At 45.6% G+C, this 14,905-nt stretch overlaps 1 protein-coding gene across 2 annotated transcripts in view; it reads right to left on the reverse strand.

The window, feature by feature from the left end:
- The window catches only part of Tbc1d4 (TBC1 domain family member 4), a 167,428-nt gene extending 153,066 nt beyond the window's left edge, over positions 1-14,362 (reverse strand). The window contains exon 1 of one of the 2 annotated variants that reach the window (XM_050144608.1): positions 13,088-14,362. In XM_050144608.1, coding sequence (XP_050000565.1) covers positions 13,088-13,576 — 489 coding nt within the window. In that variant the 5' untranslated portion in view covers positions 13,577-14,362. The remainder of the gene's footprint in view (positions 1-13,087) is intronic. The other variant, XM_050144606.1, reaches the window with a different exon arrangement.
- Between the last annotated feature and the right edge of the window lie 543 nt (positions 14,363-14,905).

Raw genomic sequence — 14,905 nt, forward strand, 5'->3', positions numbered from 1 at the left:
CCATTATATGACCCCCCTGCAAGGGACCAGGTGCTGATGAAATATTGGGGTGGGTGTTGCTCCGAGGTAAACAGGCTGGAAGAAGGAGAAAATTCCATTCACGGAGGGGATGGAGTTAGAGAAAGGGACCTGTGCTTGTAAAAGCGCATGATCACCATGGCACTTCTAGGGGGAGAAACGGGAGGAAGAAAAGGAGGCCATCACTTCAAATTTAACCTACAAAATCCTTTCAGAAAGTACTTAAATTACTTGTTTGAGATGTGATCGGCCCATGCTTACCGTCCTAGCATACAGGAGAATTACAAGCTGGAAGCCAGACCGGGCTACACAGTTAGACCCTGTCTCAAGACTCTTTTTAAGTTTCCATTAAAAACACGTCATCATCCCATTTCACATTATGTGCTGTGTATATAATTCCTCTAAAATTATAAGTGTCCATGTGGGAAAATACTATCGTACAAACACAGTAACATATGTTAAAGATGATGACAACTAAAGGTGAGGGATTTAGGACCACACGTGTATTCTTGCTGGTGGTCGGCATCTAGCTGTCGATTTAAATTCCCGAGGACAGGGACCAGTTCAAACTCATATTCCGTCAGTGGATTGGAATGAACTCCTCCCACTGAACTAGGTCCTGGTCATACGACCATGAACAAGCAGAGCTCCCAGCACGGATCTTGCATTCCACAGGTGAAGATATCCACACACAAGAAAAGCAACCAACACCGTAATTTTTAAATGTCAGAAGGAAAACAAACGCCTGACACAGAAATGGAAAACCGCTGTACCAACCTTCAGCTAGAGATGCACTGGAACCCCATCTGAGGAAGTGACATTTGGCACTCAAGCAGAAAACTGGAAGGTTGGAGAGTTAAGGCAGCAAAAAATAGGAAGCATGCACAGGCTTTAAAATTATCCGAAAACTGGACTTGTTTTGAACAGGACAGCTAATTTGCACATCAGAATCGCAGAGTACACACATGAGTGAGATTCCATGACAAGGCTCCATCACCCAAGACATACAACCAAGAATGTGCATACGCCCTGAGCTCAAAGGAAGCCTGGCTTGTGCTTCAGATGGGCCACTCCTTGTAGCTCCAGGGAAGAATGTTGATAGAACGGTAAGAACTGAGCAAGAATATAGTCTCAGCCAAAGATCCCAGTCGTAACCTCAAATGTGAGGAAATGGTGATTAGGGAGATGTGAGCACACCCTGGAAATAATTTCAGTGGGAATGGGAGACATGGCTTGATGGGTAAAGTGCCTCCCATGAAAGCATTAGAAACTGAGTTCAACCCTGCACATCCAGGGGAAAAGCTAGTCACAGTGATATGTGCTTGTAATCCCAAACCCAGGGAGGGGGAAACAGAGAATCCTTGAGATATGCAGCCAGCCAGTCTACCTATGCTGGTGAGCTGCAAGTTCAGTGGGAGACTGTGCCTTTTAAAAAAAATTAAATGGAGGGGCTGTAGAGATGGCTCAGCAGTTAAAATCACATGTTGCTCTTGCAGAGGACTTGAATTCAATTCCTAACACCCACAGTGTGGCTCACAACCATCCATAATTCCAGGTTCAAGGGATCCTATGCCCTTGTCTGTCCTCTGAGGACACCAGGCATGCATGCGATACACATGCATACATTCAAGCAAACCACTCATGCACATAAAAAACAAAAAATAAATTTAAAGTAAATAAAGTAGAGGGTGATTGAAGAAGATGCTGAATGTCAACCTCTGGTGTGGGAGGTCCTTCTGTATATGTGTTGCTTTTATTGGTTAATGAATAAAGAAGCTCCCTTGGCCTGTGATAGGGCAGAGTAGAGCTAGGCAGCAAGGAGGGAAGGTGGGGAAGCACTAAAGTGAATGCTGGGAGAAAAAAGACTAACTTGCAGAGAAGCCATGGAGCTGCCAGAGGAGAAAGATGCAAGCCACCAGCCAGAACCTTGCTGATAGGCCACAAGCCTTGTGATAAAACATAAAACAATGAAAATGGGTCAATACTAGATATAAGAGCTAGCTAGCAATATGCTTAAGTGATTGGTCAAGCAGTGATTTAAATAATATAGTTTCTGAGTGATTATTTCAAGTCTGGGCAGTCGGGAACGAACAAGCAGCCTTCATACTACAAACTTCGAGTTACCAAGTGCACAAGCATTTGAGTCTAAGTCCTCCCTTCTAGAAAACGGGGATTTTTAAATGCCTGCTCTTCTATAAGACTATCTAAGAGTAAACATCAGCAAGATTTCCTTTTAAAAAGACAGGAGAATAATGAGTTTAGCCTCTGGCATAGATGGGGTTAAGAATCAGGGGATCTATCTCAACTGGTCAAGGACTTGCCTAGTGTGAGTGAACCCTCGATTTGATCCCCCGTGGTGGCTCACACCTGTAATCCCAGCACTTGGGAGGTAGAGGCAGGACGACCACTGTAAGTTTGAGGCCAGCCTGGTCTACATAATGGGTTCCAGGAGAGTCAGGGCTATGTAGAGAGCTCCTGTCTCAAAATAAATAAATAAAAATCTCTATCCAGGGACTAGACAGATGGCTCAGCAGTTGAGAGCACCGACTGCTCTTCCTGAGGACCCAGGATTGATTCCTAGCACCCACATGGTCACTTGCAACAATCTGTAACTCCAGTTTTAGGGCTCCAATGTACTCTTCTGGCCACCACAGGTACTGTACATGTGGCACACAGGCATGTGTGCAGGTAAATCACCCATACATAGAAAATTAAAAATACATCTCTAGCCAAATGTTTACACCTCTGGAAGGAGCTGGCTAAAGACTACACAGCAGGTATTCTCTCAGATTAAAGACAAACAACATCCACAAACAGAGAGATAACCAATCTGACTACAGGAGGCCGGACCTGAAGGGCAAGAAGCAGACACGGGAAGAAGCAGCGGGATTAGGACTGGGAAGAGCCAACAGAGTCATGAGCTTTCCCAACACGCATCCAAAAGAGTACACTGTGAAGAAACAATGTCCAAAAGCCAAGGAGGAAGACCACCATTTTAATTTAGGTAACTCAGAAGCCCAGACCAACCTAGAACTCACCATGTAGCCCAGGCTGGCATCAACCCTCCCATGCCATAACCCTCCCGCCTTACTCCAAGGGCTGGATTAAATATGTGAGCTATCATGACCAGGTTAGTTATGGTTTTAAATAGTTCATATTTATATACCAAACTTCAATTTAAAAAAAAATATCCACATGGCGAACAATGAGGACTGATGAGAAGCCAAGGTCAATGGCAAGGGGTTTTGATCCTACTTCATGTTCTGGCTTGATGGGAGCCTAGCCAGTTTGGATGCTCACCTTCCTAGACATGGACGGAGGGGGGAGGACCTTGGACTTTCCACAGGGCAGGGAACCATGACTGCTCTTTGGATAGGAGAGGGAGGGGGAGAGGAGTGGGGGGAGGAGGAGAAGAGAGGGGGGAGGGGGAGAAGGGGGGGGGGAGGGGAGAAGAGAGGGGGGAGGGGGAGGGAAATGGGAGGCTGGGAGGAGGCGGATACTTTTTTTTTCTTATTCTCAATAAAATAAAAAAAGAATATAAAAAAAATTAAAAGACAGAGAAAGTGACTAAATTCACAAGTTTTCAAAAGTAGATGCTCAGATTTTTTAAGGGAAAGCAATTTCTTATTTTCAACAAAAAAAAATTCAGCTTCTTGTCTCTTAATTCTTATTTTCCTTGGCAAATCTAATGTTCAAACAATCTGTATTCATGTTTCCCTGGGGACCTAGGCTCCAGCTCAGATCCTCAAATCACTGAAGACAAAAGTAAATGCAATGAACTATTTTGTCAAAAAAAAAAAAATATATCCAGAGGGTTGGTCTTAGCTATTCTTAAATACATATCCTAATTCTTTTCTTTCCTAAAGTAATGTGACAAAGGTTACAGATTCATGATCTAGTCTTAAAAACTAAATAAGAGACAAATCAGAGTTCAACTCTTACACCATAAGAGCAGGGTATAGCTCAGTGGTAAAGCACTTGCCTGGCATACACAAGACCCTCGGTTCAATCCTCACCACAGTAAAATAATCAACCTATGTCACACAGAGTTTTTAATCCCCCTTAGCAGAAAAGTACCTCAGGTATAGTGGTACAGCCTACGTACCAACTACTCAAGAAGCCAAAGCATTACCATCACCTGAGCCCGGTTCAAATCCAACCCTGGACAGTATCAAAGGAAACCATCTCTTCAAAATAATTTAAGTATAAATTAACATAAATACACCAAGCATAAATATTAAAATGCTTAAATAAATAATGCTAAGTAAATATTTTTACAAATTTAATAAGCATATTAAACTGAGAAAAATCGTAAGGTAAGTAAGAAAAATCAGCACTGTAGAGGTTTATAACATAACACTGACAAGCAAAAACTCGCTTTCAGGTGTATTCTAGAGCAGCAGATTCAAAAAGAACCAGTGGAGTCACCTGGAGTGCAGTCAGCTTCTAGTATGACATGTCTGCAGACTTTTAGGGAAAAATTCACCTTTCTATATCTCAGTTTTCTCATCTGTGAATAAAATACTGATAAATATTTTGCACAGTTACTGTGATATATTAAAATCACAGAAATCAGCAAGAGACCAATAATCATTCAGTGTGTGTGCATGTGTGTGTAGATGAGCTTGCTCTTGTTTGTGCATGTGGAATCCAGTGGTTGGCATGGATAGAAATCTATTGCTTTCTACCCTGTTTTATCATTGTTGTTATTTGAGGGCAGTTGGTGATTTCAGCTACACTGGCTGAACATCTAGGAGCCCCAGGATCTGCCTATATTTGGCTCTGTAGGACCCTAGTCCCATTCATAATGCTCAGATAGTGTCTTGGTTAGGTTGTTGTGAAAAGACTCCATGACCATGTTAATTCTGGGAAAGGAAAACATTTAATTGAGGTGGCAGTTTACAGTTTCAGATGTTTAGTCCATTATTATCACAGTGGGACATAGCACCTTCTGGTCAGACATGGTGCTGGAGAAGTAGCTTTCAGTTCTACATCTTTCAAGCAACAGGAAGTGTACCGCCTCACTGGGAGTAGCTTGAGCATAGGAGATCTCAAAGCCCAACCCTACAGTAACACACTGCCTCCAATAACACGTACTCCAGCAAAGCCATACCTCCTAATAGTGCCACTCCCTTTGGGGGCTATTTTTTTGTTTCAAACCACCAGATTCCACTCCCTGCCCCCAGAGGTTTGTAGCCATGTCATAATGCAAAAATGCATTCAGTACAACCTAGAAAGTCACCATAGTCTATCACCATCTCAACAGTCTTCAAAGATTCATGAGAGGTACAGCAGGTGTAACTAGTGTCCAACAGGCCGACCTACCAGCTGGGTGATTCTCTGGTAGGGAGCCCCACCTGGTAAGGCCCTGGAGTTACTGGCTGTGGAATCCAGGTGCTCCTGTCTGTAATTTCTCTCATGAGTAACTTCATCGCTTCCCTAAGAATGCCATTTCTTCCCTAAGAATAGCTTTGGTATTTTCCTTCTGCTTATGTGCTTATCTCATGAAAATATTTCATTAGCTGGGCACATATATTTGTGGGTAGTCAGGAAAATGACATTTCATTTAGATATACAGTTTTGATGTATAGAATATATGCTGGGACATGCTTCATAATTGGATCTATTTGTCCCATGAGGATTGTAGACACTTAAAAGCCCGTTTTGTTTCTTTTTTTTACTCAGACTAATATCAAAAAATAACAATCTCATCTCAGTCTAACATAAACTGCATATGATTAGCTCACTTTTACCTTAGAACAAGTTCAAACCAGACTAAAAGTTTTTGTAAATAAATCATAAGTTTAAAAATCTTACACCTATGTGCAAGGTCAGAGCTGCAGATGTCCAACCAAGGTTACTAAGGAAAGCACGCCAATTCTTCGCTTGCCAATCAGTTAACAAAAGACCTCTATCTCAAAGCGTACCTCACTGTACCCCCCCCCCCACCTACCCTCTGGTCACTTCTGTAACCTTGGATCTCTGTGTTGCCGTGGCAAGAGCTCAAGTCCCAACCGCTTGCCCTGGGAATGAGCTTTTGACTGATGAGAAACAACTCTCATAATTTTTTTTACCACTTCAAGGCTCTTGAAGGAGATGAGTTTTTTAGAATAGAAGAAGAATTTGAAAGAGGAAGTTAGGAAAAGTTAGAAGTAGGACAGGAGAATTAGAATTATGGAAGAACAATACAAAAAAAAACTGACATGGAAAAGTAAGTAGTGGAGAATTTTTTGCCCTCTGATTTTTTTTTCTAGGACTCCTGTATACTGAGGCATCCTGTCGGAACCATGAGGGGGCATTGAGACTGGCACTCACTATCCCTCATTATAAAGTTCAAAGTCTCTTCTGAGATTCATGCAATCCCTTCCGTGTAATTCCCTATAAAATAAAAAAACTGATCACATACTTTCAACATTGCACAAGATTTCAACTTTGCACGAGATATACATTACCATCCCAAAATGAAGGGAGGGGAGCATAGTGGGAAAATACTGGACCTAAGGAAGACCAAAAACCAGCTGGGCAAACTCCAGACTCTGCGTCTCCATGTCTGATGTCAAAGCGCTCTTTAGATATCCAACTCTTTTCAGCTCTGTTGACTGCAACACGCTTCTCTCTCTTGGGCTGGTTCCACTCCCTGATAACAGCTCTCCTAGGAAGGTATCCTAAGACTCTGGCAGCCCAAACATCTTGAGGTCTCCAAGGCAACCCAGGCTTCAACTTCACAGCTTCATGCAATTATCTCTCTTGGCCTCCATTCAGGGACACCCCTGACACATGCCTAGCCTCAGAGGCTTTCCTTAGTCTTGGGTGCAGAGTCCATAGCCCCTTTCTTCTATCCCTAACTCCAGAACTGTGAGGCCAAAGCTGCAAAGCTCTGCTGCTTGCTGGGGCTGGAACATGGTCCCCTCATTCTAAATCTTTGTCTGCTTTCTGGCTTTCAATGGCTAAGTTTGGCCATCCTGCAACTTGTACACCATGCTGTCCTCAGACTCAGAAGAATCATTCTTCATCAAAATATCATAAGAATAGTCTCCAGGCCACATATTAATATTCTTTTCCTCTATAACCTCTTGAGCAAGGCCCTCACAGTTCATTAAATCACACTCAACACCCCTGTCTTCCATGTTTCTACTAGTGTGGCCCTACTAGCATTAGCAAGGCTTAAAGTATTCCAGTGCTTTCTTAATCGGAAGTACTCAAGTCCATATTCCTCACCAAAACATGGTGAGGCCTTTCACAACAATACCCCAGTCCCTGGTACTAATGTCCATCTTAGTTAGGGTTTCTATTGCTGTGAAGAGACACTGTGTGCTGGAGAAGTAGCTGGGAGTTCTACATCTTGGAGGCAACAAGAAGTGAGCTGTCTCACTGGAAGTAGCTTGAGCAGGGAGACCTCAAAACCCACCCCCACAGTGACACACTTCCTTTAACAATGCCACACCTCCTCAGACAAGGCCATACCTTTGGCATACCACTCCCTTTGGCAGGAAAGCTTACGCTTCCACATCACAGTCCATCACTGGAGAAAGTCAGGACAGGAACTCAAAACAGGACAGGAGCCTGAAGCCAGGAGCTGATGCAGAGGCTATAGTGGGGGTGCTGCTTACTGGCTTTCTTCCCCATGGCTTGCTCAGCCTACTTTCTAACAGAACCACCAGCCAAGGGTGGCACCACAATGGGTTAGATCCCCATCCATTACTAAATAAGAAAATGACCTATATGGTCTAGCTCAAAGCAGGCTCATACCAGAAAACAGACAGGTTTGTGAGCCAGAGTGAGACAAGCCTCCTAGGGATGTGTTCACTCCCACTGCTCTAGGCTGCCTTATAGACTTGCTCCAGAGAACGCAGGGAACAGCAGGCTCCCTCAGCGAGGAGCTTAAGGCTCCACTTCAAATAAGAACGTAGGACAAAGCAAACAGCAGGCCACCTTCTTTCACATTCTAAGGTACCCAGACCTTCTAAACCCTGCTTTGGATGAATGAAACTCACGGCTGAGTTTCACTGAGTTGAGTGTCAGTGAGTCTGGCTGAAGTCATGCTTTGGAGTATGTTCACTGTAAACAACACAAAGACAGTTGTCCCAACATGGCCCACTTGAGGAGCCATATACATCAGCTCAGGGGCTCATGAGGAAATGTGGCAAACAGTGTCAATGACTAAATTCACCAACTTTCCAAATATTTACATTTGGTAGAAAGTGGGAGCTATTCACAACTGAACCTTCAGTGTACTGCTTAACCCAAAGAGGGTTCCTAAGTGTGGAAAATGTTTGCCAATGCTTTAAAATGTGAAGTTAGACTTACTATATGGTTTTTAAGATTCCAATTTCAGCTCTTTTTTGTGAAATCAGAAACTTCACAGTGGTGTGGGAGGTCCTTCTGTTTATGTGTTGCTTTCATTGGTTAATAAATAAAGAACTATTTTGAGCCTATGGCAGGGAAGAACAGAACTCAGCTCGAAAGCTAGGCTGTATTCTGGGAGAAAGAAGGACGGAGTCGGAGACGCCACGGAGCTACCACTAGAGTCAGGCATGCCAAAACTTTTCCGATAAGCCACGGTCACATGGTGATACACAGATTAATGGAGATGGGTTAAATTAATATGTAAGAGTTAGCCAATAAGAAGCTAGAGCTAATGGGCCAAGCAGTGATTTAATTAATGCTGATTCTGTGTGATTATTTCGGGTGTAAACTAGCGAGGTGGCCGAAAACCAACAAGCGGCTTTGTCCCTCCTACATCACAGAGCTTGCGTTCATTCCCATCATTCCCAGATAGCTCTGTGTAACACCCTGAGAAGGGTCAGCCCCAGATGAGTTCCCCCACAGTCCTCACTCAGCCCTCTTCTGGGACACGAAAGTTTAGAACTACTAAGTCTTAGCAGAGACGGTTCCTATGGAGACCACATCTGACCCTTCAAACTAAAGATCCTCTGGCAGGAATCTGCCCCCTCCCCTGTGCAGTCTTTCATAATATCAGAAGGTGCTGTGCAGCCTGCCAAAAGAGGGAGGCAATACATTGCCCTACCCAGCTGGGACACCTACGAACCACCACAATGACCTGCAAGGCAAGGGATCTCTGAAGGTGCAACAGTGACATATTCTGGCGGTAACCAAGAGCTGTCTAATTTTCAGGCCCACTCAGGAGAGAAATCACACAAAGCCAACCGCCCAGGGTGAGTAAGGCCATGGTTCTTAGAGAGGAACCCACTGTATAACCACTTTATTGGAGCAGCAGAATTCCTAACTGCATTCTAAACCTTCTCCTGGAACTGTAGTTCCCGTCCATCATCAGAGAAGCTTCTCTTTGCAGAAGACAGGTCAAAACACAGAGGACAGCTGATTGTGGGGTACCTAGCCCCAAGGGATATATATAAAACAACTCCCCACTTAAGGAACATGTTGGCAGAGTGGGTAGGAAGATCCTAAGAGCCAGAATACCAAGAGTTCTGAGGTTAGATTGTGTCTACTAGAATGACAGAAAAGCTGCATTCATGTATTGTAACTGTATTGCTGCCTAAACAAGACCTGAACAAGAACACCAGGTGGTAACTGTTCCTGCCTTTAGACCCAGAACTCAGGAGGCAGAGGCTGGTGAATCTTTGTGAGTTTGAGGCCAGTCTGGCCTATAGTGAGTTCTAGGAAAAGCCAGGGCTACACAGTGAAGTCCTATCCCCACCCCAAAAAATATGAAAAAAAAAAGTTAAGGTAGAAAGGGGAAATGACATGGGATCCCACCCCTCCACAAAGAAGCCCAGGGAATTAATAAACTACTGGGAAAGAATTAGCCTTGCTCAAGGATGAGCCCTCTAACTGGTCACCCAATACAGTGGTCAGACCCAAAATCATACATATAATAAGAGAAACACTAAATGGATTCACCAGGTTGTGCATATATATTTATGCATATATATGTAACAATAACAAAGAAAAAGAAGCCATAAATTTGAGAGGGAGGGGAAAGTGATATAGGACAGTTGGAAGGAGGGTTTAGGAGGGCTTGAAGGGAGGAAAGGGAAGGGGAAATTATGTAATATTTTAATTTGATTTTTTGTTTTATATTGTTTTCAAGGTAGGGTTCCTCTGTGTAGCCCTGGCTGTCCTGGAACTCCCTCTGTAAACAAGGCTGGTCTCAAACTCAGAAAGAATGCCTGCCTCTGCCTCCCAACTGCTGGGATTAAAAATGTGTGCCATCATGTCTGGCTTAATTTAAAAAAAAAAAAAGCCATATATAGCCGGGCGATGGTGGCGCATGCCTTTTATCCCAGCACTCGGGAGGCAGAGGCAGGCGGATCTCTGTGAGTTCGAGACCAGCCTGGTCTACAGAGCTAGTTCCAGGACAGGCTCCAAAGCCATAGAGAAACCCTGTCTCAGGAAAAAAAAAAAAAAAAAAAAGCCATATATGTAAACCAATTACTCAACTAGGAATTTACAATAAACAAAAAAGTTTTTTTTAATCAAAAAGTCATGTGACTTTCACTGTTTTCTCTGAAATAAATGGGGGGGATTAACCTAAACATTTTATTTGTAAATTAATAGCACATTCAGCCCTCTTAACATTTAAATACATGGTGGAGGTAAATTCAAGGATGTGTGTGTAATTGGCTCTAAGTCCTGTATCCAGGAAAGACACCGTAACTACTGTTCGGAGCACAGAGTGCCAACACCTGCAAGGAAAAGCAAGGCTATACCCCAGACCAGAATGTAGCATAAACCAGCCAGCCAGGGTCACTAAAAAATCTCTCTCCCTCTCCTCTCCTCAACAGGGTTTCTCTGTGCAACAGTCCAACAGCCCTAGCTGTCCTGGAACTCACTCTGTAGGCCAGGGTGTCCTTGACCTCACAGAGATTCCCCTGCCTCAGCCCCTCGAAGGTTGAAATTAAAGGCGTGCATCACTATGGCCAGCTACGAAGAGTCTCTTAAAGGCCTGGAGACAGTAATGTAATGTTCTTCCTTGTTGCCAGAGGCAGAACACTGTATTAGACTGCAACAAAGATAGTGATAATCTCAGGAATTTTCAAATTTCATTTGTGAAATGAGTCTTAAATAAATAAGCCTGAACCGAAACTCACCGGCCAGCCATGGTAGCGAATTTCAAGTCATTCGCAGTGAAGTATTCTGTTGCGAGCATAACAGTGAACACAAATTAAAATTGCCACCGGAGGCCTCAACCCTACACAGAGAACTGCAAACAGTTAAGGCATGCTGAGAGTGCAAGAAATATTCTTCCCCAGAGACAAGGACACCAGTTGGTTATCCAACACCAAATGGTCAGCCCTGAAAACACACATACATACTAGTAACATTACACGGCTACTGATATTTCATATATATGTATGAACTAATAATGAAAATGGAGAACATGAATTTAAAAGAGAAAAGAAGGGGCAGATGTTTAAGGCTTGCAGGGAGGAAAGGGAAGTGAAGAATGATGCTATTATAATCTCAAAAATAAATGATTTTTTAAAAAATCTTATTTTCCCCTTCACATTGGCCTTTCTGGTTGTTTAGGGTATTTGTCGCTTGGAGGCTGGCATGGCTGCCAGTGTTCAAAAGCACTTCCTGTTCTCCCGGAGGACCAGAGTTGGGTTCCCAGCACCTACACAACCACCTAGAAGCACAGCTCCTCAAGGGGATCCAAGGCCCTCTTCTGGCCTCTTCAGGAACATGTTTGTGCACACGTGTGGGCACTCACGCACACAAATAAATAAATAAAAATAAATCTTAAAATAATAAACCCAAAGATGTTTTTCTCCTTTAGAATGCAACGGACTAAAGACAACTGTCTTTTACTTCAGTTTTGTTAGAGGACTTTTGTGGAATGCCAGCAGCAAACAATAATTATTACAGTTCAATTGTGGAATAAAAATAAAATAAGGACTTGATACAGGATGTTTTTCTAATCTATTCTTAATTTCCCAGCTATCTAAAGGACACCATGTGATGGAACCTGAGACTTTATTTATTTCTATTTAGTCACACGGATTCCCCTAAAAACCTAAATCACTTTGAAAATACAATTTAAACACACACACGCACACACACGCACGCACACACTTTTCTTTCCACACTTCCAAGCCTGATTCCCAAGGCATGGTTAACTACGCTGAAGTTTCCTACCTCTGTGAGAGCAGTGGTTCTCAGCCTTCCTAACGCCGAGACCCCTTTAATACAGGTCTTTATGCTGTGGTGATTCCCAAACACAAAATCACTTCACCGCCACTTCATAACTGCATTTCTTGCTACTGTTATAAATCATAATGTAAATATCTGATATCCAGGATATCTGATAGGGGGTCACAGGAAAATCGCTGTGTTAGCTAGAACTGCACCTGTTTATTAAGAAAGCCAAGGTTTCATTTAGTAACGGAACATTTTGAGTTAGTAAACTATGGAGAAATACTGGACACTAAACTAGACGTTTAGAATGCTTTTTAAAATGACGTTTGAAGCCTCTTCTATCACAGTGACTCTGAAGTCGCTCACGTACGCATTAACTGTCATCGTGGCTGCGAAAACAACAGCAAAGGTCTTCCGGCTTCAAATTCGCAGAATCCCACTCCGCTGACAACCTAACAGTTCGAACTCTAACCCTAAACTGTGCTCTGAAATCTCACCTCCCAGGCCTGGACACCTGGAGGTGCTTTGGTGACAGTGACGTGCCCGCCAAGCAGGTATAAATGCAGGACCACCAAACGGAGAAGGAGGGGGGCAGTCTCCTGTACTTCTAATAAACACACTTGCATGTATGCACTCCTTGGCGAAAGCCACGCAAGCCAGCACCAGTCACCAGGTTCCTCCTAGGATCCGCGCTTTTCCTTGAGTACTCAGCTGACTTGCCATCTCCTCCAGGCCACTCAGCATCTGCTTTCCTTTCTCCCACTCAGGTCGGCCAGCCCATCCCGAGGCTAACTCAACCACCAATTACTTTCCCTCCCACTCCCAGATCCTAAATGCTGAGCGAGAGGAGCGCACCACGTGAATCTCGAGCCAGCAGCCAGATCCAAGAGGGGTCCCTGTCTCGCCAGTCCCCGCAGCTCTACTCCCGCCCCGGGCGCATGAGACTTGCCTGGTTAGGGTCGGTGGCTCGGAAAACGTGGCAGGCCATCTGAGACTCGGGGTCGTCCGGTTGCGCCTTGATCAGGTAGGCAAAGTAGGTGAGGTCGTGGCTGTTGTGGATGAAGCGCGAGATGTGCTGCGCCTTGTGCTCGAAGATGAACACCCCGGTGTTGGGCTGCACAGTCCCGGAGCCAGCGCCTCCGGCACCCGGCGCGGGGACGCAGCGCAAAAAGGGCGCGCTAAGCACCAGGAGCACCTCGCGGGCCGCGGGCGCCCCGCAGCCGCCCGCCTCAGGCTTCTGGCTGCGCCGGCGGATCTCGGCCATGAGCCAGGGTAACATGGGCAGCGTGGTCCTGTGATCCAAGCACGACCCTCCCACGTACCATAGCCGGAAGCGCTTGTCACCGGGCTTGGTGGCACCTGGCTGCGCTGGGGTACCCGACTCGGGCTCCAGAGGGTGCGGGAAAGGCTCATCCTGAATGCAGCTAGGCGACTCCATAACTCGCGCCTAGCGAGGGCGCCGCGCCCCCAACTCTCACTGTGCAGGCGCCGCGGAAACTGCCAACTGTCGCCCCAGGCCCCGCGCCTGCCTTGGTGCCACCGTGGGAGCCCTTGAAGTCCGCGCTTCAGCGGCCCTGCCCCATGCGACACTTTCCCGGACGCGGCTAGGAGACTCCGGCTGCAGCGCAGTGGACTAGAGGGGAGACCGAGGCTCACGCGCGCATTCTCCTTCCTGGAGATTGCGCTTCCGGACTCCCCTGTCCTCCTGCCGCCCGTCCTCGGGATTGGGGACCAAGCCGGCCGGCCGCGGTCAGCTGCTCCCGCTTCTGCAGCCCGCTGCGGCCGCGCGCTCGCCCGGCGCTGGCCCTGGAAGGCTGGGCGGAGAGTGGGGCTGTGGGCGGGAAGGGGTGACTCGGGGCGGAGCTGACTGCTAGCAGGGTGACCGGCTGTCACCTGGAAGGTCGGGGGCGCGGGGTTGCGGCCCGCTCAGTCCCGGAGAACTATTCCAATGGAAAATAACAAAAACCAAGGTGGCCTCTCCCGGGCGGCTCCTCCAGCCTCCGACTCTGCAGCCCAGCTCGCTGCTCCTCCTGTGGGGTTCCGTTCCTCCCTCGTTTCTTCCTTCCTTTCTTCCAGGCCGCTACTTTAAAGCCGGCTGCTGCCCTGCCTCCAACCCGGGCGGGCGGCGAGCTACGCCCGATCTGAGGTCTCCTCCCAGCCTCTTCCTCCTGCCTCCGCCCCTCACCTCGCCTCAAGGGGCAGCCTTACCCGGCCTGGCGCGGGCACTTTCCGGACCAGCTCGGCCTCTCTCTTCTTCTGGAGACTCTACCGCCCCCTGGAGAGGGGCCATTCTCAGTGGGGCGCTGGGATTTTTTTTTTTAAGCTGGATTTTTTTTAAGCAATATTTGCTTGGTTTTATTCCGTCTAAAGTGTGAATATTACTATATTCTGTATCCTTTTTCCTACTCTCGCCACTGCTTGTGTTTTCAATCACAATTTTATGACAAAATAATTTAATTGTGATATTCACTTTAAACTTTAACAGTGGTGGGAATCTCCCGTTTCCTAATGCAGCTAACTTCCTAAAATATAAGGAAGGTATACGTAAACTTTTTTACATATCTCCACTTCAGAACTAATGTAAATTTCTTCCATTTTATGGATGAGAATACATATTTCAAAAAGCATTTCAGGGTTAATTTAATTACTCTATTTTTTAATATAATTTTTTTATTGAAAAAAAAAAGATTTCCGCCTCCTCCCCGCCTCCCATTTCCCTCCCCGTCTCCCTTTTCCCCCCTCCTCCCTCTCCTCGCCCCCTCCCCCC

This window comes from Alexandromys fortis, unplaced genomic scaffold, assembly GCF_014885135.2.
Source record: "Alexandromys fortis isolate MF-2015 unplaced genomic scaffold, M_Fortis_MF-2015_v1.1 scaffold_43, whole genome shotgun sequence".
Lineage (NCBI taxonomy): Eukaryota > Metazoa > Chordata > Mammalia > Rodentia > Cricetidae > Alexandromys > Alexandromys fortis.